The sequence below is a fragment of the Magnolia sinica genome, chromosome 13 (assembly GCF_029962835.1).
Source record: "Magnolia sinica isolate HGM2019 chromosome 13, MsV1, whole genome shotgun sequence".
NCBI classification, from domain to species: Eukaryota; Viridiplantae; Streptophyta; class Magnoliopsida; order Magnoliales; family Magnoliaceae; genus Magnolia; species Magnolia sinica.
The window spans coordinates 22,455,410-22,481,683 of record NC_080585.1 but is presented as its reverse complement, the minus strand read 5'-3'; the positions used below and the strand labels follow the sequence as shown (position 1 = coordinate 22,481,683).

At 38.1% G+C, this 26,274-nt stretch overlaps 2 protein-coding genes across 2 annotated transcripts in view; one reads left to right on the top strand and one right to left on the bottom strand.

Annotated features, from left to right (window-relative positions):
- LOC131223220 (NADH-cytochrome b5 reductase-like protein) overlaps window positions 1-2,583 on the top strand; it is a 29,197-nt gene extending 26,614 nt beyond the window's left edge. The window contains exons 10-13 of the mRNA XM_058218545.1: window positions 314-403; window positions 583-696; window positions 1,954-2,022; window positions 2,351-2,583. Coding sequence (XP_058074528.1) covers window positions 314-403; window positions 583-696; window positions 1,954-2,022; window positions 2,351-2,407 — 330 coding nt within the window. The 3' untranslated portion in view covers window positions 2,408-2,583. The remainder of the gene's footprint in view (window positions 1-313; window positions 404-582; window positions 697-1,953; window positions 2,023-2,350) is intronic.
- On the bottom strand, window positions 2,499-4,903 carry LOC131223219 (uncharacterized). Its single transcript, XM_058218544.1, has 3 exons — window positions 4,744-4,903; window positions 3,198-3,429; window positions 2,499-2,907 (listed from the first exon to the last, which is right to left on the bottom strand). Exons 1-3 carry the CDS (start codon window positions 4,833-4,835, stop codon window positions 2,611-2,613), a joined length of 621 nt encoding a protein of 206 aa, XP_058074527.1. The 5' UTR covers window positions 4,836-4,903; the 3' UTR covers window positions 2,499-2,610.
- Window positions 4,904-26,274: the final 21,371 nt, after the last annotated feature.

Genomic DNA, 26,274 nt, shown 5'->3' with positions numbered 1-26,274 from the left:
TGCATATCCTTGCATAGGGCATTTGGGTTCCTTTTAATTTACCAATGAAGGAGGTTTTATTACCAAGGAAAGAATTCCCATCCAAATATAGGGCCTAAAAACACCTTCCTGTTATGGGGAGTCTACTTCAGACTTTCCTGCTGTACAAATGTTATAGAATTCGAGGGGCAATGGCACAACTCGTTTGTCTTCTTTGACCCAATCCCCAAATCTCCATGGGTACAGGCATGATGAGTTCACCCAACTGACATCAGGGTTCCTCTAGTGAAGTTAGTTTCTCTGACTGAATTCATGCTTGTCAATATGCTCTCAGGTATCCTTGCTTTATGCTAACATATCCCCAGATGACATTCTACTAAAAGAGAAGCTTGACATGCTTGCAGCTAGCCATCCAAATCTGAAGGTAACTGTCATCTTTATGTGAAGACTATTTGTTGCAGAGTTTTTTTTTATTTATTTATTTTGCAGGAAAAAAAAAAAAAAAAGAAAAAAGAAAGAAAAAAGAAGAAAAAAAGAAAGAAAGAAAGAAAGAAAGAAAGAAAACTAACTATATTTTATTTTTCTCGTTGGTGAAAATACCAGATATTTTACACCGTCGACAATCCCTCAAAGAATTGGAGAGGGGGTAAGGGGTTCATATCAAAGGACATGATGTTGAAAGGCTTGCCACGTCCTAGTGAAGACACACTTATACTCGTGAGTTCTTTTGCCATCATCCCTTGCATATTTTTTAAATGTCTCGGCACTTCATGGCATCAAGTAATCTAAAACTTATTGAAAAACGTGATTGCTTAAGTGGTTGCATTTCTTTAGTTAGTAAAACACAAATCTACCTTTGTGGCCAATTGATTTGTCAGACAGCCAAATGATATTAGTCCACGATTGGAACTGTTTCGGCTTTGTCTAATGCGGGAACCCCCCGCCCCTTCACACACACACACAAAAAGTAAAATAAAATTGATAACATGGCCATTTTGGGCTGTTTGATGGAAATTGTATCGTTGCTTAATTTAGTATTTGCTTTCCATGCATTTGATGATGCTGCATGTTGTCAATACCAGGTGGCCTCAACATTTCCAGCAGAAAAATGGTTTGAGCATACTTCTAAACATGACATTTTGTAGACATGTCTTGAAAATTGGAGTTATAGTTCATTTATAATAGGGATCATTGATTCAATTTGATAAGATAACCAGAACATTGGCAACCATCATTATTTATGGAACTTGCCATACCATTGAAATTAGCATGGTTAAAATCTCTGCATGATTCAAATCCTATTGCTCAGTTCGAACACCATGGAAAGCAGCCTTTTTCCTTCTGTTGAGACATGAAACCGCACGGTTCACAAGAAAAAAAAAAAAAGAAGAAGAATGGCTTCGGGTTTCATTTTCTTAATGGTTTTAAAGATTTTCTTTATTAGGATTTGAAGGTTGTTCAAATGTAATTGGAGGTAATATAGACTATCTTCTTTTCCATGTCTAACTGATCTATATTCTCTATTTCTCTGCAAAGAAATGTAATGGAATATTCTAATTGACTAAAAGAGGTGATATATCTTTTATCTTTTACTAGGAAAAGGGTCATTTCACAATATTCCAACCTTTCATCTGTTGCTCCCTACCACAGGACACCCAGGAAAAATTAAATTAAAAAAGCGAACCATGGGTTAGACCTCTCTGCCCATTGAATGCTGATCCATCGAGCGGCTAAGATTCTGTGACCAGTGTGATTTCTGCTGAAAGGCCCAGAGGTGGATGCACTGGATTTTGCACATGGCACACTTATGGAGATAACATATAAACACATGACGACACCAGATCCATTCCCATCTTCTAAAGTAATGTATTATAAACAATAATAATAATAATAATAAACTTAAGTTTACAGTTGATAATTCCATCTGGATTTTACTACTATGATCAGATAAGTTCAACGAGCAATTGTTTTCAGGTATGTGGGCCCCCAGGAATGATGAAACACATCTCAGGTGACAAGGCAAAAGATCGGACCCAAGGCGAGGTAAAGAAAAACCTGGCATACATGTTTATAATTTCTCATAAGCAAGTTACCCAAAACCATTTATTGCTTACCGTGGTTATCCTTTAGAGGATTATGGCCTATTTGGATATAATATCATTCAAAAAAAAAAAAGGAACAGATTGCCAAACCGCACGATCTATATCTTGTGCAGACGGAAAACCAGATGCATGGTCTGCCAAGTTGTGGCAGCACATCATCTGCCCCGGCATGTATAGGCTCTGAACGTCATCATCATCGCATTCTGTTCCATCCTTGATGGATAGCCAAGACTTCCAAACTGACCATTCCCCGTTGTTGTTATATGCAGCTAACAGGGCTACTCAAGCAACTCGAATACACAGAGGATATGGTATATAAATTTTGACGTCAACAACGACTGTTTGAGATGCACGGTTGCTGAGGCTTCTTTTTTTTCCAGTTATTTGTACGCTGTTTTATGTTGCGAAACCGAAGAATTACTGCAACGTGATTTTCATGTTTTCAGTGAACAGAAACTAAAGTTCCTCAATCAAATAAAACGGAAATGTATTCCAGTCAAAATCACTACAACATCAAGTTACAAATGACTCATTTCAGTTTGGATTTTGAAGAGCTCTGCAATGGTTTGGCAATGGGTCTAGCTGGGCTACTTCTGACTACCTTCTTCGCGTCATACTTTATAGACGAGAAGGCACAGATCAATGCAAGTAACATTGTCGGGTAGACATAAACAGCTGTTTTCGGGTCTGTGTTTACAGGTTTCCCGAGAATGCCTTCCTTGACAAGGCCCCAGACTACCAAAAGCGTGCCGAACATTGTCATCCTCCCCGGTTTCATGAGACCCACAAAGGCACCAGCCACAGAGAAGTAGCTCCCTGCAAGAACCTGGTAAGAAAAGGCAAAATGATAAAGATTACCACTACATGAAGAGAAATGCAAAGGTTCCATTCCTTGTATGTATGCAAAAGGTGGCATGTGTGTGCATGATCCTGGTGGGTTATTAGGTAGGCCACACTGTATCTGTGCTGTCGCCCAAAAATCCAGGTTGGTCTCATAGTCTTTGCCACATGTGAGGCGTTTGATTTGAAATTTGTAGCCTTAGCAGGGCCTGGTTCGAAATATAGAATCAGTTGGAGAGCAATAAACGAGCAGTGAGGAGTGGAAAGTGGGGGTACCTCTAGGCGCTGAAGATCGGTGATTGCGGATGCATTCTTCACATCTGTGAGGTTATATATGGTTAGGATGTTATCCCACTGAGGGATGGTCATGTTTGAGATGAGACCATTTACGACGGCTCCGGGGTAGAGTAAGGCTTTCACTGCTGTCGTCGGGAAGATCTCACTTGCAAGTAACTGGGAAGAAGTCACCTCCACTGGTGTTGTACACATCCCAGATCTGCATGGGATCCTGAAGAAAGAAGAGACCAAAAAAAAAAAAAAAAATTTGAAATCTCATTGGCCAATCCATGCCAGAAAAATAACAATAAGAACTCGCAGGATTCATAGCGGATTCAAAGTGCATAGCATTCTGTATTGAATCTAAAGTACTAAGAATGCTGCATGGGTACTTCTTTAAATCAATGCATGACATGCGGAGATGTGGGTGACTAGATAGAAGTCTATAGCCTTAAAGCATGTTTGGATGCACAATGGTATTGAATTTCCGGGCGCCAAATTGTGATTACTTTCAAGTTGGATTTTAAGGGGATGTAATTGCAATTTCAGGGCTATTTCAAGGGCATGTTAAATCAATGCAAGTTGGATTATGAATGTTGGTGATTGTCAAATAAAAGATGCACTTCTTGGATGGACTTAAGATTCAATTTCTGATTGATGGGACTGTGGAAGGGGCATGTTTGGATGCATCATCATGTTGAATTGCATCTCCCTGGGCTCCAAATTGTAATTACATTCAAGTTGTAGGGGATGAAATTGCAATTTCAGGAAGACTTTCACAATTTAAATACCAGCAAGCATCACTTATTTTCAACCCTCTTGTTTAAAATGAATGTTCACAATTCAATTTATTTGTGCATCCAAACGCGGCTTTAACCACAAATTTGGGTTTCATCAACCAAACCTTCCCAAAACAGACTCAATTGTATGCATTTTTTTTATGTCCCAAGCATAAGGCAGGCCATTCGTCATTTTTTTTTTTCTCAGCCACCCATCAGCAGCAGCCCACATAGAAACCAACCAGCTGATTGTTGGGCCAGGGCACATAAACAGTGGGACCCACATGATGAACGCCTCGATCTCCCACTGCCGTGGGCCGAGGAGTAGGTATAGTTCACTTCCATGAGAGGACTCAAAAACCATTACATGGGTATCAATTGAAGTGTAGAAAATACCATTTTCATGGATTTCATTGGTGTTGTTAAAAACCACTAACATAGGCAGGCCCAGATCTTAGAAACAAGTACAAAAACTAGCTACAACTCATTGGATTTCAAAAAACACATGTGATGATATTTCAAGAGGAAGGAAACCCATATCTTAGAATCTATGGGAAAAAAATTAAAAATCCAAATCTCAATTCGCAGATGTAAGATTTCATTAGATAAATAAAACCCATATCTTAGAAAATGGAAAAAACAAGATTCTTGTAGTTTTGGATTTGCTGTTTGTACAGAGATCTATGTCAAAAGAAAAAAAAAAAAAGTGATTCATGAACAATGAAAAGATTTATGTGGGCATTGATAGATTCGAATGGGAAAATCACCTGAAGAGTGGGATCTGAAGGATGATGATGAAGAAATAGATTCGAGAGGCGAGGATAGGAAGATTGCTCAGCCATCCCTTTGAAGAAGCCATCGAGAGTGACGTTCCTTCTTTCTTCCTTGGCTGTCCTTATTTGGGAAAGCTTGAACAAAGTCCTTGATTTCGCTTTTTATTACGAAAATGCCGTATCTTTTCTATTTGAGAGATATAATGGCGATTTGCACGAGGAGAGATTGAAGAGGTGAATCGCAGCATGGTTAGAAATATGGAACGTGTGTGATAGATCCGATCCATTCATTTTATTTTTTTTCTGACCATAAAATTTCTTTATTTATACAAAACGTAAACCCACACATCATCTGAGCTATAGTTTCGTGATAGTAATAAATCACCAACAGCTTGTATTAAACATACCCGTGTGTTCCACCAAGTAAATTGGGTACTATACGTTTAAGAGCATGGAATAATCATGTTGATCACCATATGATGCATGGTTCGGATCTCTCACACGTGTTCTACGATGGTTTGTGGACTGCGAGTCACCTCTTCAACCTCTCCTCGCGGTTAAGCTTTTATGCATTTTTGTTTCCAGTGCAGGCTAGACTAAATCGCAAAACTGTGGCAGCTCTTGCTCTTCCCAGTTTGTGCATGCACGACAATCTGGGCCGTCGATCCTATGATCCATTGCCATTGAATCACAACCCAAGACTACAATGGTGGGAATCTTGGGTCTCAATCTATGATCATTAATCAAGGATTAAACTTATCCGATGGATGTTTAATGGATGGCTGAATTGAAAAAAACACAGTTAAACGGTTCTGATTCAATCAACAAATGTCCATTGATCAGGAACATTCAACCAACCTGATTTTTGTAAGATGGCTATGTATCAGCCATCTCACTGCCAGAGTATCAAGTAACTCCCCAACTATAAATTCTCCCCTTCTGCTATAATGTTATTGGTTTCTTTATAATCCACCTGTCTGATCAGTATGAGTTTCGGACCACACTGCATCTGAAATGGATACTACAATTTGAACGGTCTAGATTGTCATCATTGATGCCATGTGCACGAGCGAATGAGTTGCCACATTTTAAGTAGTTATGACAAACGCATTATAAAGAGTTCCATCATTGACTCGTCAGTCTTGTCGGTTTCCTCGCACGTCTTTGAACGTACGATTTCCAGTACGTTCCAGCTGTGTTGGACCACCCATGATGTTCCATTTCCATCCAAACCGTCCATCAGATGCGCCCACTATGTTAATCCCAGGTACCAAAAATAAATCTCATCTAAATATCTTGTATGCCACACCACATGGAACAAGGAAGAACGATGGGAAAGAAAGGACCGCCGGCCATATAGAAAATTCCAGATTGTGTGCCGTATCCAACATGATGTATATATACAATCCAATCCACTAATCAGACGCATCCCATCATGAATAAGGGATAATAAAATATTCAGGCCATTAAATAACTCATATGGACCACCCACGTTGATTTAGAGATTTTAAGTGTGATTTGAATTCTCATACAGTGCATGAGAACGTGCACCTGATTCACGGTTTGGATTGCACGCAAACACTAGGTAGGGCCCACCTTCAAAGTTTACTCGCGCGAGTTAGCAATTCCTGGGGTATACGAACAACGTTCGGCGAAGCTTCCTTTGTTTGGGGTCCTGAAAACTGTATGAGTGGGACCCATATTCTGGGGATCATGGTGGGCCATGTACTCCCACATTAAATGGACCACTGGGTTTCATTGTACATTTTCAATGGACGGTGAGGATTATCTGATGTGAGAAATATTAGGATGGCCCATCATGGTGGGTCCCGCCAAGTCAGCGGTTTGAACTAGACCGTTCCTGTATCTCTCATTAACCGTCTATTTGTAGACGCCAGATGATTGACTACAAGAGGTTTCGTTCCTTCATGTCATTGTTGCAAGTGTGGCATACGTGGATCAGATCTAAACCGTGTACCATGAGTTTGAATATTTATAGCCCCCCCAATCATACCTCTCTCTCCATAACCAACATAACTAATTATCTTTGATCGTTGGAGAAGATGGGAACACCAACTCTCCAGGGAGAACTGATCCTATGGACAATCGTATCACAGCTTGTGGTACATTGCCATCTTCCTCGCCAACACTCCACCTTTTTAGAAAATCAGAACCATGAAAATGATGGGCCCCACCATGAAGATTGTCATTCTCTAAAATCAAACTGATCCACTCACTAGGTGGGCCACTCTGTATGATGAGTGAAACCGTCTGTTATCTGCTGATTCCAACAGTATGGCCCACCTGATGAGCAAAGTGGCCTGAATTTGTTCCAAGGGATACTTCTGTCAACATGAAACGTCTCACACGTGTAGGGCATTTCAGCCATGGATGGGCCACGGCCAGAACTTAGGTCGATGAGAGAAAGTTGACCGCTTGATTTACGGAAGAAAAGCCAACCACATATTTTTGTAGGCCTCGTTCTGATTGAGTGGTATGGATGATCTGATTAGAGTAAGTGGGGCCTACCGAATGAGCGTTTTTGCTGCTACAAGCCCTTGGAACTCATGTGGAATTATAAGACCCTCTAACCTTGAGTTTGTACAATGAGGCCCATCTTTCGTTGATCCTGACTGTTGATTCAAATCCAATGGGACCCAACATGCATTGCATTTCTCATAAAAACAAGTTAGCGAAATGGATGGAGAGACTGGACATCACAAAAATATATGATGAGCAAGCTGGAGCTTGGGGCTTAAAGCCGTTCATAGGCCAGGCTCGGGCCAGGCAAAATCAAAATTTTAAATAGGCCCAGAACAGCTTTACGTGTACCATTGTGAGACGGTGCGATGGATCTGAAATGAGCTAAAGGCTTTATAGGTGACTAAGAACGGTTGAAAATGGCTAGCTGCCTTGAAAGCCACAACAGTCTGAAAAGAATGGGCCATGATGATCCAATGGTTAGATCTTCCGGTCTGACGATTAGAAGCGACTGAAATTAATGATGAATGGTCAAACGTTTTTCAAACGTAAACAAAAATCTCTCCCCTTCCATTAGATCCTCCATATAACATCTCCTCCATAGAATATTGTAAAACGCATCCACTATTTAATTATGCCAAAAAAAATTCACCTGTAACCCATTAGCACGTGATTTAGCATAGTGAAACGAAATAATCAAACTTTATTTTATTTTATTTTTCAATTTTCAGCATAGCCAACTTAATTTTTCCAATAATAGTATAGGGTGGATTTCTCATAAAACACCATAGTGATATTCTACCTAACTTTGTAGGAACTTTTGGCCCTTAATGTTTGCTGTCTCAATTAACTTCCTCCCGTTCGCGTGAAACTCCCCAAAATCTGAACTGTCCACATGATACAGCACCCATGAAACTCCTGGGGCTCAACTTTTATCTTGATCCAAAACAAAACTTTGATGGGCCATGGAGAAAGGAAACAATTTCCTCCCTTGATTTGTCAGAAATTCAGATCCTTTGATAGGTGGATTTGAAGAGAAGTCAGTAATGTATCCTACTCAATGAGAGAGAAGAGGTCCATTGATTTAGACGGTCAGGATATTCTGACAAAAAAAAAAAGTAATAGTGGCCATTCGAACTCCACAATGGCTGGGCCGGACCATTAAAGACATCTGCCACGTGTAACTGGAGGCACGAAAATGTTAGGATTGACCTGCTGAGGATGTTTTTTGGCCATGATCGATCCATGGTGGGGTGCAAATAACTGATGGTATGGATCATTGAACTATGGGTGGAGGATGCCCAAAATCTCTCCTCAGCAAGACAGTTGCAACCTTTCATGGGCGTGCGACATCCAAACCATCCAACAGGTTGGTCCGATCGTGAGGATCACCTTGTGCAAAAATCAAACACATCCACTCACTGAGTGGACCACAATTGTATTTTGTTATTTATCAATGGTTAGATATTGTTTTCTATGGTGAGGCTCACCTAATGAGGCTGAATTTTGCACGAGGCAATCCTTGTGGTGGGGCCAACCTTATGGAAGAGTCCATCCTGATATGTGGGCCCCATCATCATGTGGGAACTCTCTGAAGCGGTCCCTCTACAGTGTGGTTTGTAGGGTCCACCGTGATGTACGGACCACATCTAATCCATTCATAAGGTTCACCTCTTCATTTCACTATGTATTCTAGAAATGAGGCCGATCAGGTGGATCGCCAGGGAAAAGTTGGGAGGAGCATGGATGCCCACCATTAAATCATTCCAGACGGTGTGGGTCTTGTTTTGTACATGATATCCACTACAGGATGCGGATTGCCTGCGAATCCCGACCGCAGGGAAGCTAGGTGGGCCCACGTGATGTTTGTGAGAAATCCCCCTCGTGCATCTGTTTTGCCACGTCATGTTATAACAATGAGCCCTGAAATGAGGATTGGTTTTTAGTTAAACCATTGACAATGACAATGATCTTACATAAACATCGAGGTGGACCTTAGAAAGGTTCCAACGGTGTGTATTTCCCTCCTCACTTTTTCTTTATCACGTGACCTACCTAAAAGTTTAGATTTCTTCATTTTTGGGCTCCTATCCTAATATGACATGGTAAAACCTTAGTTGTTGAGATTTGTGGTTTTTTGAAAAAATATTTCAAATATTTCAAAATTTTGAGATTTTACCGTCAAAACAATTTTTAAAAAATTTAAATGGAAAAGTGTGGTGTGTACTTTTATCCCACATCGAAAATGATAGGAGAAGATTTGGGGTTTATATGTAAATGTGTGTGCTATTCTTACTTCGAGCTTTGAAGATTGAGATGCTTGGGTTACGTACGCAGTGGAACACTCGCACGCACGCGGTCATAGGGGTGGGCAGCGTGGTTGTAGTAGCGTTAGTTAGCGCACTTTACACTTCGCATAGTGGTCGCTCCCTCGCAACCTTATGCGTATCGTCGCGAGACAGTGCGATGGATCTGAAATGAGCCAAGGCTTTATAAGCGACTGAGAACGGTGCTCTGAACGATTGATGGCCACCAAGCAAAAAACAATTCACTTGTAACTCATCGGCACGTGATTTAGCCTAGCGAAACGAAATAATTGAACTTTATTTCATTTTATATTTCATTTTTTAGTATATCTAACTTAATTTTTCCAATAAGAGTACAGGGTGGATTTCTCATAAAACACCATAGTGATATTCTACCTAACTTTGCAGGAACTTTAGGTCCTCGATTTTTGCTGTCTCAATTAGCTTCCTCCCGTTCACGTGAAACTCCCCAAAATCTGAACTGTCCACACAATACAACACCCCATGAAACTCCCTGGGCCCTTCTTTTACCTTGATTCAAAACAAAACTTTGATGGGCAATGGAAAAAGGAAACAATTTTCTCCCTTGATCTGTCTCTCTCTTTTACCATGGCCCACCAAAGTTTTAGATCAGGGTAAAAGTTGGGCCCTGGGAGTTTCATGAGGTGTTGTATCAAGTGAATGATTCAGATTTTGGGCTCGTATAATGGGAGATGAGTTCTGAAAATGTTATCATTGTTCTCGTGAGAATTGGTGGAGGTGAGCTGTGCGGGCCCCACCATGATCTGTGTTGAACATCGACACTGTGTATTAGATGGGTAAAATATAACAGCACTTGGTGGGGCCCACCTGAAATTTGGATGCGTCTGAAAGTTGGTTTGACCCCTCATTCAAGTGGGACACACGTAATGGATGGGCTGGATTTGTGAACCACATCTCGGTGGGCCCAAAAAATGAATATGAATGTTTTAATGGGAGGGTAACCCCTCTCAACTTTTCTATGCGGTGTGGCTCACACAAGTGATGGATTTACTTGATTTTTAAGATCGAGGCCCACCATGGATTGGTGCATCTAACTGATGGGGTAGATGTTTGACATGCATCACGGTCCACACAGCTTGACCTCATGGGAAGTTCCCAAGAGTTATTTTCATTTCATTATAATATATAAAAATAATATATAAATATAATATATATATATATATATATATATATATATATATATATATATATCCGAATGCTCAACTGCGCACCAGTTTATATGGAACTCATGCGAATTTTTTTGAGAACTCATCATACATGATGTGACTCCAAAATCTGAACAGTCTATGTGAAGCAGAACCTCATGAAATATATATATATATATATACACACACACACTATACGCTCAACCTTACCGGAGCATTATGTAAGGTCGAGTGGTGGCAGTACGCTGGGCGTCGGATATGGGTTTTTTAAACCAACGGCTGAATATTAGCGTGGATTGAAATAAGAAAACTGGTTTCACCGGTTATTGAGAAGCCGAGCACATACACGGCCATATAAAAGGGTGTTTTTCCCTCGCCGTCCAGCCCTCTCTCTCCCTAAACTTCTACAAGCAGCCCTGTCTCCCTCAATCCCTACCACCAAACGCCCCTATGCAGCCTCTCTCTCTCTCTCTCTCTCTCTCTCTCTCTCTCTCTCTCTCTCTCTCAATGCAACCCTGGGCGTGCAAACCTGTCTCTCCCTTCTTCAATCCCTCCTTCAAGGAAGAAACCATAGCATGGGTCCGGATCTGGATCTGGATCTGAATTCAACAGTTCTGGCTCGGGATTAAGACATGGTCTAGGATCAGGAAGCGATTATGGGTCAGGCTATGGTGAGGGTTCAGGATCTGGCTCAGGGTACAAATATGGGTTTGGGTCTGGGTCTGGATCTGGATGCGGATCCAGGTAATTTTTATTTTTTTTGTGAAGATTATGATTTTCAGTGTTGGATTGGTAACATTGTGCAAGTAGCATTTGAGCAACGTAATCATATTTTTTTTTGTTGGTTTTTTTTTTGTTTTTTTTTTCTTTTTTTGAAATGGATATTTATGTTCTCAAATAGTTGAATTGTGTTTAGTGTCTTAATGGACAGATTGGAAAATTTAATGGAATCTAGAGTTTCAACAACATCTTAGTAATTCCTATTGGTATGATGTTAAGTTCTATTACTATTGTTATTATTGTTTTGTTTTTAATTGAAATAGAATAGTTATTGCTATAAAAACGGATTTTTATTTTTTTTTTTTTTTTATTTTTTGTTTTTTGTTTTTCTTTATGCTTCAAATGATTAATTGGTACCTTGAAACCCCTTGGGGCCAAATTTTACTTTGATCCAAAACTTTGGTGGGCCATGAAAAATGAAAACGGTTTCCTCCCTTGATTTGCATTTCTCTTTGCTATGGCCCACCAGAATTTTAGATCATGGTGAAAATTTGTCCCTTGGAGCTTCATGGGATTCTGCATTATATGGACGGTTCAAATTAGACGCTCGTGACACGTGTGCAAAAGTACACACACGCGTAGGGGAGCATGACACACACTCTCTCTCTCTCTCTCTCTCTCTCTCTCTCTCTCTCTCTCTCTCTCTCTCTATATATATATATATATATATATATATATATATATATATATATGGGAAAAGGTACTATGCGCTCAACCTCAGGATAAGCTCCCGTGAGGTCGAGCTGTGTGGGCCTTACCGTGATGCGTGTCAACCATCAACACCGTGCATTTGATGAGTCCCGTCTAAATTATGGGATATCCCAAAAATCAGCCGTATACGGAACTCAGGTGGGCCATACCATCTAAAATCATGTGAAGACACCGTTAAAACATATAAAAGCACTTGGTGGGGCCCACCTGAGTTTTTAATGCTGCTGAAACTTGGTCTGAACCCTCATCCAAGTGGGGCACACATAATGGATGGGCTGGATTTGCAAACCACATCTCAGTGAGCCTAAAAAATGATTATGAATGTTTTAATGGTGCACGGCCCCTCCCCACTTCTATATGTGGTGTGGCCCACACAAGTCACAGATTGACTTTATTTTTGAGACCAAGGCCCGCGATGGAATGGTGCATCTGACTGATGGGGTCGATGTTCGAAATGCATCACGGTGGAGCCCACACAACTCAACCTCATGGGACGGACTCGTGAGGTCGAGCGCATAGTACCTTTTCCCTATATATATATATATATATATATATATATATATATATATATATATATATATATATATATATATATCATTAGAAATAAGGTTATAAAATAAGGAATTTTTGGATTTTCTTTGGGTTTTGGGGTTTTTTAGCTGCAATCCTCTAAAATTGTTGTTGTTTTTCCGATCAATCGACGCCAAGTAGTAATTGAACGTGAGTTTACATTAAACTTTGATTTTATAAATCCAAAATCTTTTTCTTTTATTCTAATCAAATTCCATTTGAAATTTATGTAAGGTTTTAAGGATTTCATTGGATTTTAGGTTTTACTTATAGTTAGAACACAAAATCAATTTCATAAGGACTATTCTTTTAAGTTGGCTTCTATCACGCATTGATAGTTTTTAGTTGGTGAAATTTAATTTAATTTATATTTATGAATTATGAATATTATCTTATTATGAATTTCATGATATTTGTGTTATTTGATGACATGATTTTGAGTTGTTTGAGTTATTCATCATATGGATTGGAATTTTTTTATATAAAAATATGAAATTAATATGTTAGGTGTTTGATTAAATGAGTGAGTGAGATTTTCAATTAAAATTTATCAATTTATGCATATGAGCATGTTTAGAATATTCTAAACTTACTTTGTTGGGGATTAGCATCTAGAAACTATGGGTATTATGAATGCCTAATTTTGATTTGGCAGTAAATAACATGTTTGATTGATTAAAGCATAATTAAGCTGACCAACTATAGCCTTGGCTACTCGTGCGTTGCTTTGCACCCAAGGCTAGTATAGTCCATGTTCTTTTAATTCATCAAATTTATATAATCCAAGAATAATCACTAATTGGTGAATGTTGTCACATGTTCAACTTAATCCAATTTACCTAGATTACCATTGACGAATAGTCATCATTCATGATTGTTAATAAATACGGTTTAACGTGCTACTCATTACAACTCATGAGTCAAGCATGGTGGTATGGGATACTGTGTCTGTATTGTCTCTGACATGTGTAAGTGAGCGAACTTTATAATAACTCTTGAGTACCGATGGAGGAGACGAGCCTACCATCATCGATCTATATTAACGACCCATGATTATATGAGAATATGTTTTGGGTTAATGCCAAAACCAATAAAATTTTATAGTTGATGACCAGAATGGTTTAAGGACCCTGATGACAAGCTTTGTGGTTCATGTGTAATTGACTTGCAAAAAAATTATGGTAATCTGGCCTCACTAATATTGCTTCTTGAATACATAATAATATAAGTTGAACAATCATGCATTAATATGCATAGGTACTTACAAGTGTCTGAGTGCATGGTTGCTCCACGAAGACTAGTGGTGAACTATACCCTAGCATATTGTGTGAGGCAAGAGGCTCACTTCACAGTAGGTGAGAAAGCCCCACATTTATATTGTTTGGACTATGCATTTGTGCATTGCATACATGCATTAAACAAGTAGAATATGACTTGCTTAACTGCTCTACTTTATTACCTGAATTTGATCATGTTGATATTATGTTTTTACCTAGGAAATGATAACATTGAGTTGATCACTCGCGAAATGATAACATTGAGTTGATCACTCACTCCCTTTTAGGATGGTGTTTTAAAATACCAACTAAATGCTGGTGACGCATGTACTAATGGAACAGTCGGAAATGATGAAGAAGTGGTGGACCATATTTCTAGTGGGTCATTCTATCAGTTTGTTGATGATTAGCTGTATGTTGTTACGTATTTGTTTCTATTTTATCATTTTAGATACCAGTGGGTGACAGACTTAGACTTTTATTTCCGGACATGTATATATTGAGTCTCTAATTTGAGTAAATCCTGTTGGTTGCATGGGTCGCACACTTATCTTCTAGTTGATACATGCATACAAGATTAAGATTGATTTTCTTTATACCATAATTTGATACCTTATAAATTTATGTCATTAAATTAATCATTTACATTAAAAGGTAATATCAAGAGATTTGAAAATTTTGATTATATCCGATTCCTTAATTTCCAAGTGTTACATCCAAGCCAGAGATAGACCACGCTACAAGAAACATTGTGGATTGAATGCTTACCATGAAAAACTTTTGAGGGTTATTAAAGTTTTTGATTAAGCTTATATTTGTGTTTTCCCTTCATCCAAACTTGCGTGGCCATATCAACAAGTTGGATGAAAATAAGCATTACAGCGGGCTTTAGGAAGTTTTTAATGGTGAACATCCGATCAAGACTGTTTTCCTATGTGGTCCATTTGAGATTTGAATCTACCTCATTTTTGGGCTCATGCCCTAATCTAATCTGAAAAAATGGATGGACGGCGTGGATAAAACAGACATATCATGATGGGACCCACGGACCTTTGACACCAGCTAGCTAGCTGGTGTTGGGGTCATAGCCAAACTGTATAGGTTTCCAGTATGATCTTACATGATGTGGCTAACCTGAATTTTAGATTAGCTAGATTGTTAGGTTCCAAGGAGAACATGAAGGGGCTCCCACAATGGACACATCGGATGTTTATGCATGCATCACGGTGGGCCCCACCCCCACACACCAGGTTGCATAGTAGTTGGAAACAGCTAAAAGAAAATTTGAAATTTTAACTTCGAATGCTGACCGGGTTGGCACGCTTGTTACCTAAACCGAGGAATGCTCACCTACGCACCTTCTTACGTAGGCACCCATGAGCACCTTTCACACGTGTCATGAAAACGAAATCTGAACGGTCCACGTGATGCATCACCCCTTGAAATTTTACGGGCCCAATTTCCAGCCTGATCCAAAATTTAGTGGGCAATAGCAAAGAGAAATGAAATTCAACGGTGGAAATTATTATTTTTATCTACCTCAACAGAGTTTTGTATCAAGCTGAAAGTGGGCAATAGCAAATAGAAGGTGCGTAGGTGAGCATTACCCTACATAAACCTTTCCATATTAGAATTTCTAAATAATTGCAGTTATAGAATATGAAATTATAAATATAAAAATACTGTAGATTGGAAGAAGACGCCATCAAGCCATGTGGAGATATGGACGGTCGAAGGTAATTATTTAGACTTGTGGGGCCCACCTTAGTGTGTTTGGCATCCAGCTCATTCAAAGGGACAGGGTCGCCTCATTGTGGAAATGGGAAGTCCAAGAGATCATGCCAACTGACCATCATGTGAGCCATGATGTGAATTTGGATGTTTTTATGAGCTGGCCAATTGATTTTTAGGTGAGCCCAGTTGATGATTGGATAAGATCATCCCATCATCATGGTTTATGAACGGTTGGATGGTATAGACATAACAAGGTGGGCATTTCAGAGGCAGGTAAATGGATTTTACATGTGTATAAGTGAGGCGTGGCTTCTATGGATCCCTGACTTTAGGGACTGCTGTGATGTATATGCCTTATATCCACACCGTTCATCAACTTTGAAAGCTTATTTTAGAGAATGACTAAAAAATAAAGCAGATACAAATCTGATGTGAAACACAGAATAAGAAACAATGGTGATTGATTATTAAAAACTTTGTGTGCCACAAAAGTTTTGGATCAAGCTGATATTGGTGTAGCCCCTTCATTGAGGTCTTTGTGACCTTATCACATTCCCGTGGCCCCAAGAAGTTTTTAATGGTGAGGATTCAATCATCACTGTTTCCTGTGGTGTGGTCCTCCTAAGATTTAGATGTGCTTGGTTTTTTATATCATCTCCTAAAATAAGTTGTCAAAATGGATGGACGGCATGTAATGTACATACATCAAGGTTGGCCTCACAGTTGGGGATCCTCCAAAACCGTCCCCTATATACGTGTACAATGGTGTAGAGAAGCCGTAACACTAGCATCAGATGGACAGGCGTGGAAGTAGATAGTACAAAAGTACCATGGCTCACATATTGGTGCGTGGGCCCTACTATGGATGGTTCAGGTCTCGAAAATCGTTTATATTGAATAACTCGTATTGGTGCGTGAGGCCTAGTATGGATGGTGCAGGTCTCAAACATCATTTATATTGAATAACTCAATTAATCCAATCTGCAGTTAAAGTTAACGTTGGAAAATAAAAACAATCATGTAACAGGACCAACAGAAAAAGATTAAAAACTTTTTTTTTTTTTTAAAGCAATATTTTTTATCACCTGTGAAATGGTCAATTAGTGAATGACATGTATTATTGCATAAAGAGTTGAGAAAATATTTGGAGTACTTTTTATGAAAGCACAGTTAGTACTATGCTGGATAGTACACGTCATTTGATGATAGGGCATTGCCGAAAAAACTCAAAGTAAAATGACAAAAAGCAGTCGAGAAAAGAGAAATAGCTAGGAGAATATAAAGAGGTATTAGAATCTAAAAGACTAACCTGACAACGATTCAGTTCTTTGAAGTAAATAACAGAAACAGTTGCAAAGTATTTGCATAGTGGAAAAGTTTATAAATAAAAGAAGAAATTAACAGAATAAATTGTCTCACACCAACCAAACAAACAAATCAATCAATCTTTCTTTATCATAGCTTTAGTTTTATCTTAGGAGTAACGATAATCTCTAGTTGTAATTCAAATTTATGCTCTCTCGCTAAACTAGTTTCATTTTAATACAAGCAGCTCTTCATTTAGAAATATTCCTTATCGTCTTGGTTTGTAATCGATTGCAAGTATTTCTTTTTCTGTGTGATTGTTTTTTATTACTTGGTATACCAAATGTTTTTTCATACTGAAGGCAAAGTGTAACCTATTTTCAGAGGAAGAACCCCACCCTTCAATAAGTCACCTGATCATCTTGAAACAATTGTATGTGAGTAGATGAATAGTCGATCGATCTTCTCAAGTCTTGGTCATATATGATCACATTCGACGTATCTGCCTATATTGGTGCTTTGGGTCAAAGTTGTTCGAATTGAATCGAGCCGCAAAATCAATTCTGCCATGCTGACACACACCACATGTGACAAAAAATAAGCCGAGAGACATTTTTGGCACCCCCGATGGAACTTCAAGCTACTAAGTTGTCATTAATATTTATTGTGCATCGATCATGCAAAGAACCAACAATTTTTGGCATGCCTAGTGGGATTAAAAATTAGTAAGTTGTAATAAATATTTATTGTGCATCGATACAATATGAGCTGAAGAGGTCGCAACACTTCTGGTGCCAATGAACTTCCTACACAAGAGGAGGAAATGCAGGTGCAACTAGTGCCTGAGATGTTGCTAAATCCAACACCCAATCTTTTAAATTAGGATAGGGCATCTTCATCTCGAACTGGTATTCTTGAGATAATATTGGTTAGACCACGCAATATGTAAATGATGATTTAGCATATTGTAGAACTCACAAGCTCAGGCCGAGCAATCCCGAATTCAAGCTGAATACTTCAATAGGTGGATGACCAGTTAGATTGAAAGCTTGAATCGTATGATAGTCATTTTCGCTGAAAGAGCACCAATTGTGCTTCAACATAGTACTCAAATGACTTTGACTCAACAAATTGTTGAGATAAGCTCTATTGAAAACTTGACGCTAGCACAACCAGTCCCAACAGAACATCTCTTTCAACAGAACACATATCCTACTCCAATATAAGAAGTATTGTGTATTCCCCAACCTGTTGAGGTCATACGACTTGAACATGAGAATATAAATTTTGTTCATGAGGTTAGGAATCAAGGAATACCTGGGGAGCAAACATTTCTTAGGAATATCCCTTACAATGGGGAACAATATTCAATAGGCCCTAAGCCACCTCTAATGGTTGAGCCTTGCTATGTGGACCTTGACCAAATTTTGCAACTGATCCAAGAGGTGGCTGGTCAAGTTTTTTGTTGAACTACCACTCTCTTCTATATAAACCATATCCTGAATAGATTGACCGACAATATCTATTACCGAGAAATTATTGACCGGATTTTACATTATTCACTGGTAACACTGGTCAATCAATCATAAAACACATAAGTCGATTTACCATGTAGTATGAAGAAGTGATCAATAATGATTATCACAATTTGTAATTGTTTGGCCATTCCTTAACAATAGTGGCTTTCGCATCGTCCTCTAACCTATTGTCAAATTCTATTTAAAACTGTCAAGAAATGGAAGAGAAGTATCACACACAATTCTTTTACAAGGATAATGGAATTTCTATGGTCGACCTTACACGTTTCTAACAGTTTTCAAGAAAATTGGTCGAAAATTATATTGCTCAGTTTAAAAGAGATAAAGGCCGATGCAAAGTGGTCATGACTAAGGCCGAATTTGTACAATTGGCCCAAAACAATCTGGAATTTAAACTCCGTAAAAAAAATTTCAGAATGGAATTTGCTGATCTTTACGATTTAATTAAAAAAAATCCTGATACGAAGCTTTCTTCAAGAAGGAATGAAGTAGAAGAATTTGTCAATCGGAACATACAATTATTACCCTAATTGCAATGTGGTAGTGTTTAAGGTAGTGGCTAAATACCCATTTATTTACTCGACATTGGTTAAAGCAGAATCGGTCACGTCGGCCATGCAAAAAGATTAAAAAGACATACATTTTATATTATCCGGGCCGATGAAATCTTTGATATCATACTACCTCGAAAGTTCATTAAAATTCTCATTAAACATCAGATACCGACATCGAAAAAAATGGAATACTGCAAATAGCATGAAACTTAATCTCATTCTACTAATAAATGTATTATTTTAAAAAATATTATCCAAGACAATATTAACTGAGAGTTGCTGAAATTTTGTGAAAAGGAAAAAGAGGCAATGCTGATCGACACCGAACTGTTTCCATCAAGCATGGAGATTAATATGGCCATGATCGATCATTAGAAATTGGCTCAACTATAATGAAAAATTAACCTTGGATCAAGTAATAACCAAGTTCCGGGACAACAACCTAGAAAGGGATCCAAGATGACATGATGGGCGGTCATGAGTACTAAAACACAGTCAAAAGTAGTATCACCTACTTACTGCAAACCACATTTATGCGACCAATGCGCAGGACCAATTTGGTTGACCAGATAGTTTCCTCGGCCAAACCAAGAAAATGACTGAACCAAACCATGCTTGAGGAGGAAAATGAAAATAGGTAGAATCTTGTTAGCATCCTATTAACTACCCTTGACCGATTCCAATAATAGGACGAAGGATGGTTAAACCTCTCCCTACTTAGGAAGGAATCAAGGGTTAGGCACCCTAAGTTTCCAACCACACATGAATGAATGACTCACACATAAAAATGGCGTTGGCAAAGGCAACAAGTTGCCAAGATTTGAGAAAGGTGGATGTAGAGAACAAAAATCAGAAAATAGTAATGCGGGTGATGTAATCACAGTCGATGCCGAGGATTCTGCCACTAGAGGATGAACATATAATTGTGAACATGGTAGACTTGACTATGGAGTCTTGTCCTCACAAGTTGGTCAAGAATAATCAACAACCTAACAAGGAAGGTACTGACATTAACAGATTGGCTGAGTACTTTAGTGACGAATGCATTTCGGGTGATGATATATTGATCGAGGAAATATTGGCAAAAGCAAAAATCGCTAAAAGAAATTTTACCGAATACCAAGAAAAAAGAAAAAACCTCGGTCAACAGTATAAAAGAATGATCGAATTTGAAAATGTATGGGAGGGGCAATGTCCGAATTCGATGATATAGTTTGGATCATTTCCACATGTTGTTTTATATTGTAATATGGTGCTTACTCTACCATTGAGCTTTCGAGCTAAACCAACACAACTAAGTAAGATGGAAGAGACATGGAAGAACTTAGTCATCCCATAATTATATAGCATAGTTCCTTTGATTTTGAGGATAGAACCAGGAATGTGTCGACTATTACAGTCAAGCTAAGCATACCGTCCGAGAAAATAGTGATAAAGATACACACTAATACTATGACTTAACATCTGAAACAGTTATACATCTCTGTCTATTTAGAGGGGTGTCCGATTACCAAAGTTTTAGTTGACAATGGAACGACTGTGAATATTCTTTCAATCAGAATGATAGCCAAATTAGAAAAAAACTTTTAATGATCTAATTCCAATTGAAGTTACGGTCAATAATTTTGCCAGAGGAGTGACACAAGCACATAGTGTCCTATCGATCAACTTAATGGTGGGATCAAAAAAGGTGTTGACAGCATTTCTTATGGTCGACATTTAATCAAATTATAATGTCTTATTGCGGAGATATTTGATACATTGTTTCTTATGTATACAATCATCTTTGCATCAATTCATAATTTTTTGAAATTAAGATAAAGTCGACTTGGTGTTGGCCAACGACAGACTATTGTTAATCATATCCAATGCAGACAAGGCCTGTTTTTATGGGGACAAACTTGGGTCAATACATTTTATTAGAATGAATAAGTATGAACGTCCAACTGATATAAATGCCAGAACCAATCCAAATAGCATAATGCAAGATATTGCTATTATTCTATGATTAAAAAATGATTTACCGAATGCTATAGTACCCTATCAGCCTACTCCACGCTACACTGTTGAAAAAGTCTTGTGATAAGTCGTCAACACTTGAGGGAAGCTGGGTTGGGATCACAACCAAGATAAAGCAACTTTAAAAATGTCTAAAAAAGTATAATGGCGGATGTTTCATCGACATGGTTGAATTTATAATACCGGCCGATGATATAAACGAGAATAGTGTATACTGGAAGGATCTCAACTAAGCCCTACAAAAGTTGGACGACTCTAGGCTCATGTTTATGATTATCCTCTTAAAATACACTTATAGTAGGAACAAAACCCTAAACCTACTTTTATCAAATATTTTATTGAAGCAACAAGTTAGGGTATAACTCACTAATTTAGTCAAAAAAAAAAAAAAAAACGTTCTGTTTCACGTTGAACTATCATCAGATTCCTAAAAATAATAATTACGTGTAAATAAAATCCATGAATCCGGATGGCGCGAGAAACGATCCTTCCTAGCTCAGGAGTGGCCGAGGGAGTGCGTTAGGGGCGTCAAAACAGATGGCTATAGAAGGGCAAGGCTTCTGTGGATACTAACTGCAGGTTCCACTATGATGTATGTCTTATATCCACGCCGTTAATCTCTTTAGCTGGATCATTTTAAAGATACGCATTAAAAAATTACAGTAAATCCAAATTTCAGGTGGACCACACCACAGGAAATAATGGTAATTGACCAGATCCAAATTGCAGGTGGACCACACCACAGAAAACAGTGGCGATTGAATGCCCACCCTTAAAAACTTCTTGTGGCTACCCAAATATTTATTTGTCATCCACCCTATTGATAAAGTCATAAAAACATGGATAAGGACCACACAAATATCAGCTCGATATAAAACATTTGTGGCCCTTGAGAAGTTTTTAATGGTGTTCGCCATTGTTTCTCATCGTTTGGTCCACATTGAAAGCTAGATCTCCTGCATTTTCGGATCGTACCCTAAACTGATCCTGCGAAACAGATGGACGGCATGGATATAAGACACGTACATCACGGTGGCCACACAGGTATCCGCCGACCTCGTGAATTAAGGGATCCACTGAAGTCGCGTTCGCTGTATCGTAACAAAGCTCGTGGTGACACGTGGCAGACATTTGTCCGAAGGCGATACCTCATGACTTGCTTGCCCTAACCCTATTCCATTCGGTAGAAGATTACCTGCGCGCCGCCCTCAACCAAGGCGGTGCGGCCGTTGCCGTAGGGCCCACTTTGAGGTATTTATTCTATATCCACACCGTCCATCCGTTTTAAAAGATAATTTTAGTGTATGAACTAAAAAATGAAGAAAATACAAAGCTCAGGTAGACCATACTATGCGAAAAAGTGGTGATTGATCGTTAATGGGCCATATAAGTTTTGAATTTAGCTGATATTTATCTTTTCCCTTCATCCAGGTTCATGTGACCTTATCAATAGGTTGGATGGAAAATAAATATTACAGAAGTATTACGGTGGGACTTAGGAAAATTTAAATGGTAGGACATTCATTTACCACGGTTTCTTATATTACGGTCCACGTTAGATTTGGATTTTCTTAATTTTTGGATTCATGCCTTGAAATGATACGTAAAAACGGTTGGACGGCATGGATATACAATACATATATTAAGATGGGCCCACGGTGAGTGAGGACTGCACCGTCTTGGGTGAGGCGGGGCGGCACCGATTCTGCTCCCCATTCCTAAAATCTCATTGCGGGCAATTTCTCGCCGAGTGAATTTATCGAGAGATTTTCATAACCTGATTTTCTCGTGTCATATTATCAGTAAAATCTCATATTAAATTGAATAAATAATAAATAAAAATTTACGAAAACAATTTCATTTAAAAATAAAATCTAGAAAAATATTAAAATTTTATGAAAATACCTGATTTTTTTATTTTTTATTTTTGGGCTAAGAGACACCTTTGTGTACTCCTGTTAGGGCCTATTTGGCCCCATGGGATTAGAAGGGATGAGATGGATTTTAAGGTAACGATGGTGGTGTCAGTGGATTGGTTTAAGATCCATGGGATTGTTATATCCTGGGACAAGTTGACTGGGTCTATTTGGCACACCCGGCATATCCTGAGATTTGACCTTCCAATCCGTCCAACCAACGGATGGGATCAATTTTAAGGTAATGACAGTGATGTCAGTGGATTGTTTTAAGATCCATGGGATTGCTTATATCCCGGACAAGTTCACGGGGTATGTTTGGCTCGTCATGCATATCCTGGGACCCTTATGGTCTATGTTAACTTTCATATGTAGTAACGAATTTATCTGCAAAGGTTATTTTGGTTTTTATAAATTCCAATTGAATCATTTAGAACAACCGTTTAACCTTAGTCTACATGTTATTTAAATCCACTGCATCCATCAAGATACATCCTTGATCTTAGGACTTGGGGAAAAAATTAATGAGTTACATGATTGAGAGGGGCACACCCTCAAGGAACATGAGTTTGTATATTGGGCCATTGTGGTGTCTATCTTCCATCAAACCCATTAATCACATGTAACTCAACTGGGATAAAGTGAAAATATAAAAATTAGTTTGGCCAGAATATTAAGCAAGAGATACATCCTGAATTTAGATGCTATGGTAATAGTTTTACATTGTTTCCAATAGCGTGGCACATCAGTATTTACGTTATAGTTCAATCTGATATAAGTACATGTGTTAGTGATTGACTCATATTCGATCAAACATACATGATTAGGATAGAATTGGGCATAACATATTTATAGTTTACTTAAGTTTAAGTGAATGCTAAATACCCTAGGTACCAAATTTGTCATATGATCAAACTTGTGAAGGTTTCCCAATTTGTCCAACCACCAATGTGCAATGATTTGACAGACAATTTAGAAGGGGAGGGTTAGTCCTTTTAAATTTAATATTTTTGCATCGAGTTAATAACTTTTCTTTTAATGCTGATTGTGGGCTTTGAATTTTTCAGTAATGCAGTAATGGATTAAAAGAATTAAAATAAAGTCTAATTGTCATTTTTATTGATTTATAATGAGGATTAATACGATCAATATAACATAAAATAAGCAAAGAAAGAAAAAAGATAAACAGCTGCAATCACTTATATAGAAAAACAATTAAGGTGGATGGTCAATATGACGTAATTGGTGTGATCTCTCAAGTATAGACTTTGTTGATTGGGATCTGATGATGGTGGGTCGTGAATATTTACACTACTTTTAAGCGTACTACAACGAAGACACTGGGCATCGATTATCTAAATTATGCTAAATTCTAGACTTTTTATAACAAGTGGGCAAACTAAAGCAAAGATAAGACAATGTTGCATTGTGAGAGAGGTTGAATGATGGCTCAGTTGATATCTCGACCTCTTCATCATATGTTCCTCGTATATATTGGGAAACGTGATGGTCGTATTATAATTTTCGTATTATTAGAGATTTGGGTAGTCAGGTGTACAATTCTTCTTGATTTTCTACATAAGCGTAGCTAATTATTTTAGGGCACGTATACGAGAAAGATTCCATAAGCCTCTTGATATTTTAGTTGAGTAATATTTGTAGAAAGCTTTGTCGGAATTTTGATGTGAATAAACTCTTTCTTTTTACAGAGAATTAATTTTTATGGACTCTAGTCTTGATCTTCAGGACACAAATACGCCATTAGTGCCTTGGCTTTGAGGTTTATCCTCACCATGTGTGGTATTACTGCCACTAAACACCTTCTGGATCATTCGATTTGGCCATGATTAATTGAGTGTGAACAATTTATTAGCTTATTTTTTGTACACGCGATTCAAATGATGATTTCTCATCCAATGGACAGTGAATATACATATAAAACAATGTGATTCATACGTACGTAAATGAAGTGTTTTAGACTATTCCCTTCCCTACAAATGAAAAAGGAGTTATATGTGAGCTGCATATGTTGCATGATAAGCGGGCATTAAAAAATTACATACATCGCATGCATTAAGTCAAATGAAACCGGCTGGATTGTGTAGCCCACTGTCCTTAAGTAATTAGATTGGTTGAACAATTCTAATGACTTGTTCATGGACACTCATTTGTGGAAATAGGACCGCTGAGTATTTTTCAATTATAACCATTCAATAAATGTCAATCAATTAATTAAATAATCAAATAAGTTTAATTTTCAGATCGTGTTAAATCTACACAGGTGCCATAATTTGAATGGTTTAATTTGACTCCATTTTATGCCATGTTTTTATTGTTTAAGTAATTTCAAAATACTTTTATGTCATCCATTAGACTTTGCTGCATTTTCAAAGTTTTTCTCATAGAAAACCACTCTCTGTGGGAGGTTAGTTATTTTTTTTCTCTCTAGATCCCACACATGAGTGAGCCTGTGCACATTCACACATGGGTGCTTTGTATCATAACATAACATGTATTGGAGATCTAAGGTTTCTAACAAGTGAACTTCATTGGGTATTCTAGAATAAAAAGAAATAGACTATTTCACACTGAAGGTGAAACCACAACAAATCAAAATAATTGAATGTTTGGAAAAATAAAATTGTAGCAGTTTAATTTGATTGGTATGTTGTGGCCCACCTGAGGAATGGAATTGTCTGATTTTTTTAGCATTATTTCCAACATTATAAAAGTGCGATGTCATAAAAGCATTTAGTATCAGCACATGTGTAGACATTTTGTAGTGTATGGCTTCCAAAAAGGAGCAAATCGGTCCGAAGCACATGCATTAAACACTAAGCTTTGTGGGACACACCATATTTTAAATATAAATCCACTCCTTTTATCAGGTATGAACCATCAACTGAACTATTAAGTAAAAAAGATTAGGTTGATAAAATACTCGATGGGGCAGACCAATGGGGACAGTTTAAAACTGCTCCTACAGCGTAAGTTCACATAGTGTAGCTTGAATAATATTTGGATTTGGCTGATTTTTGTATTTTCACTTCATCCTAGTTATTTATACTTGATTAATGAGTCCGATGAAATATACACGAACCCATAATCAACATCCCATCCCCGTTATTCCTCATGGTGTGGCCTACC

What these genes read in the sequence shown, in the direction of transcription:
- LOC131223219 (XM_058218544.1), bottom strand. Translation starts at nt 4,835, where the DNA reads ATGGCTTCTTCAAAGGGATGGCTGAGCAATCTTCCTATCCTCGCCTCT. An exon ending in CTTCAGATCCCACTCTTCAG is followed by an intron (nt 3,430 to 4,743) that starts GTGATTTTCCCA and finishes TTCTTTCTTCAG; the next exon opens with GATCCCATGCAGATCTGGGA. An exon ending in CCGATCTTCAGCGCCTAGAG is followed by an intron (nt 2,908 to 3,197) that starts GTACCCCCACTT and finishes TTTTCTTACCAG; the next exon opens with GTTCTTGCAGGGAGCTACTT.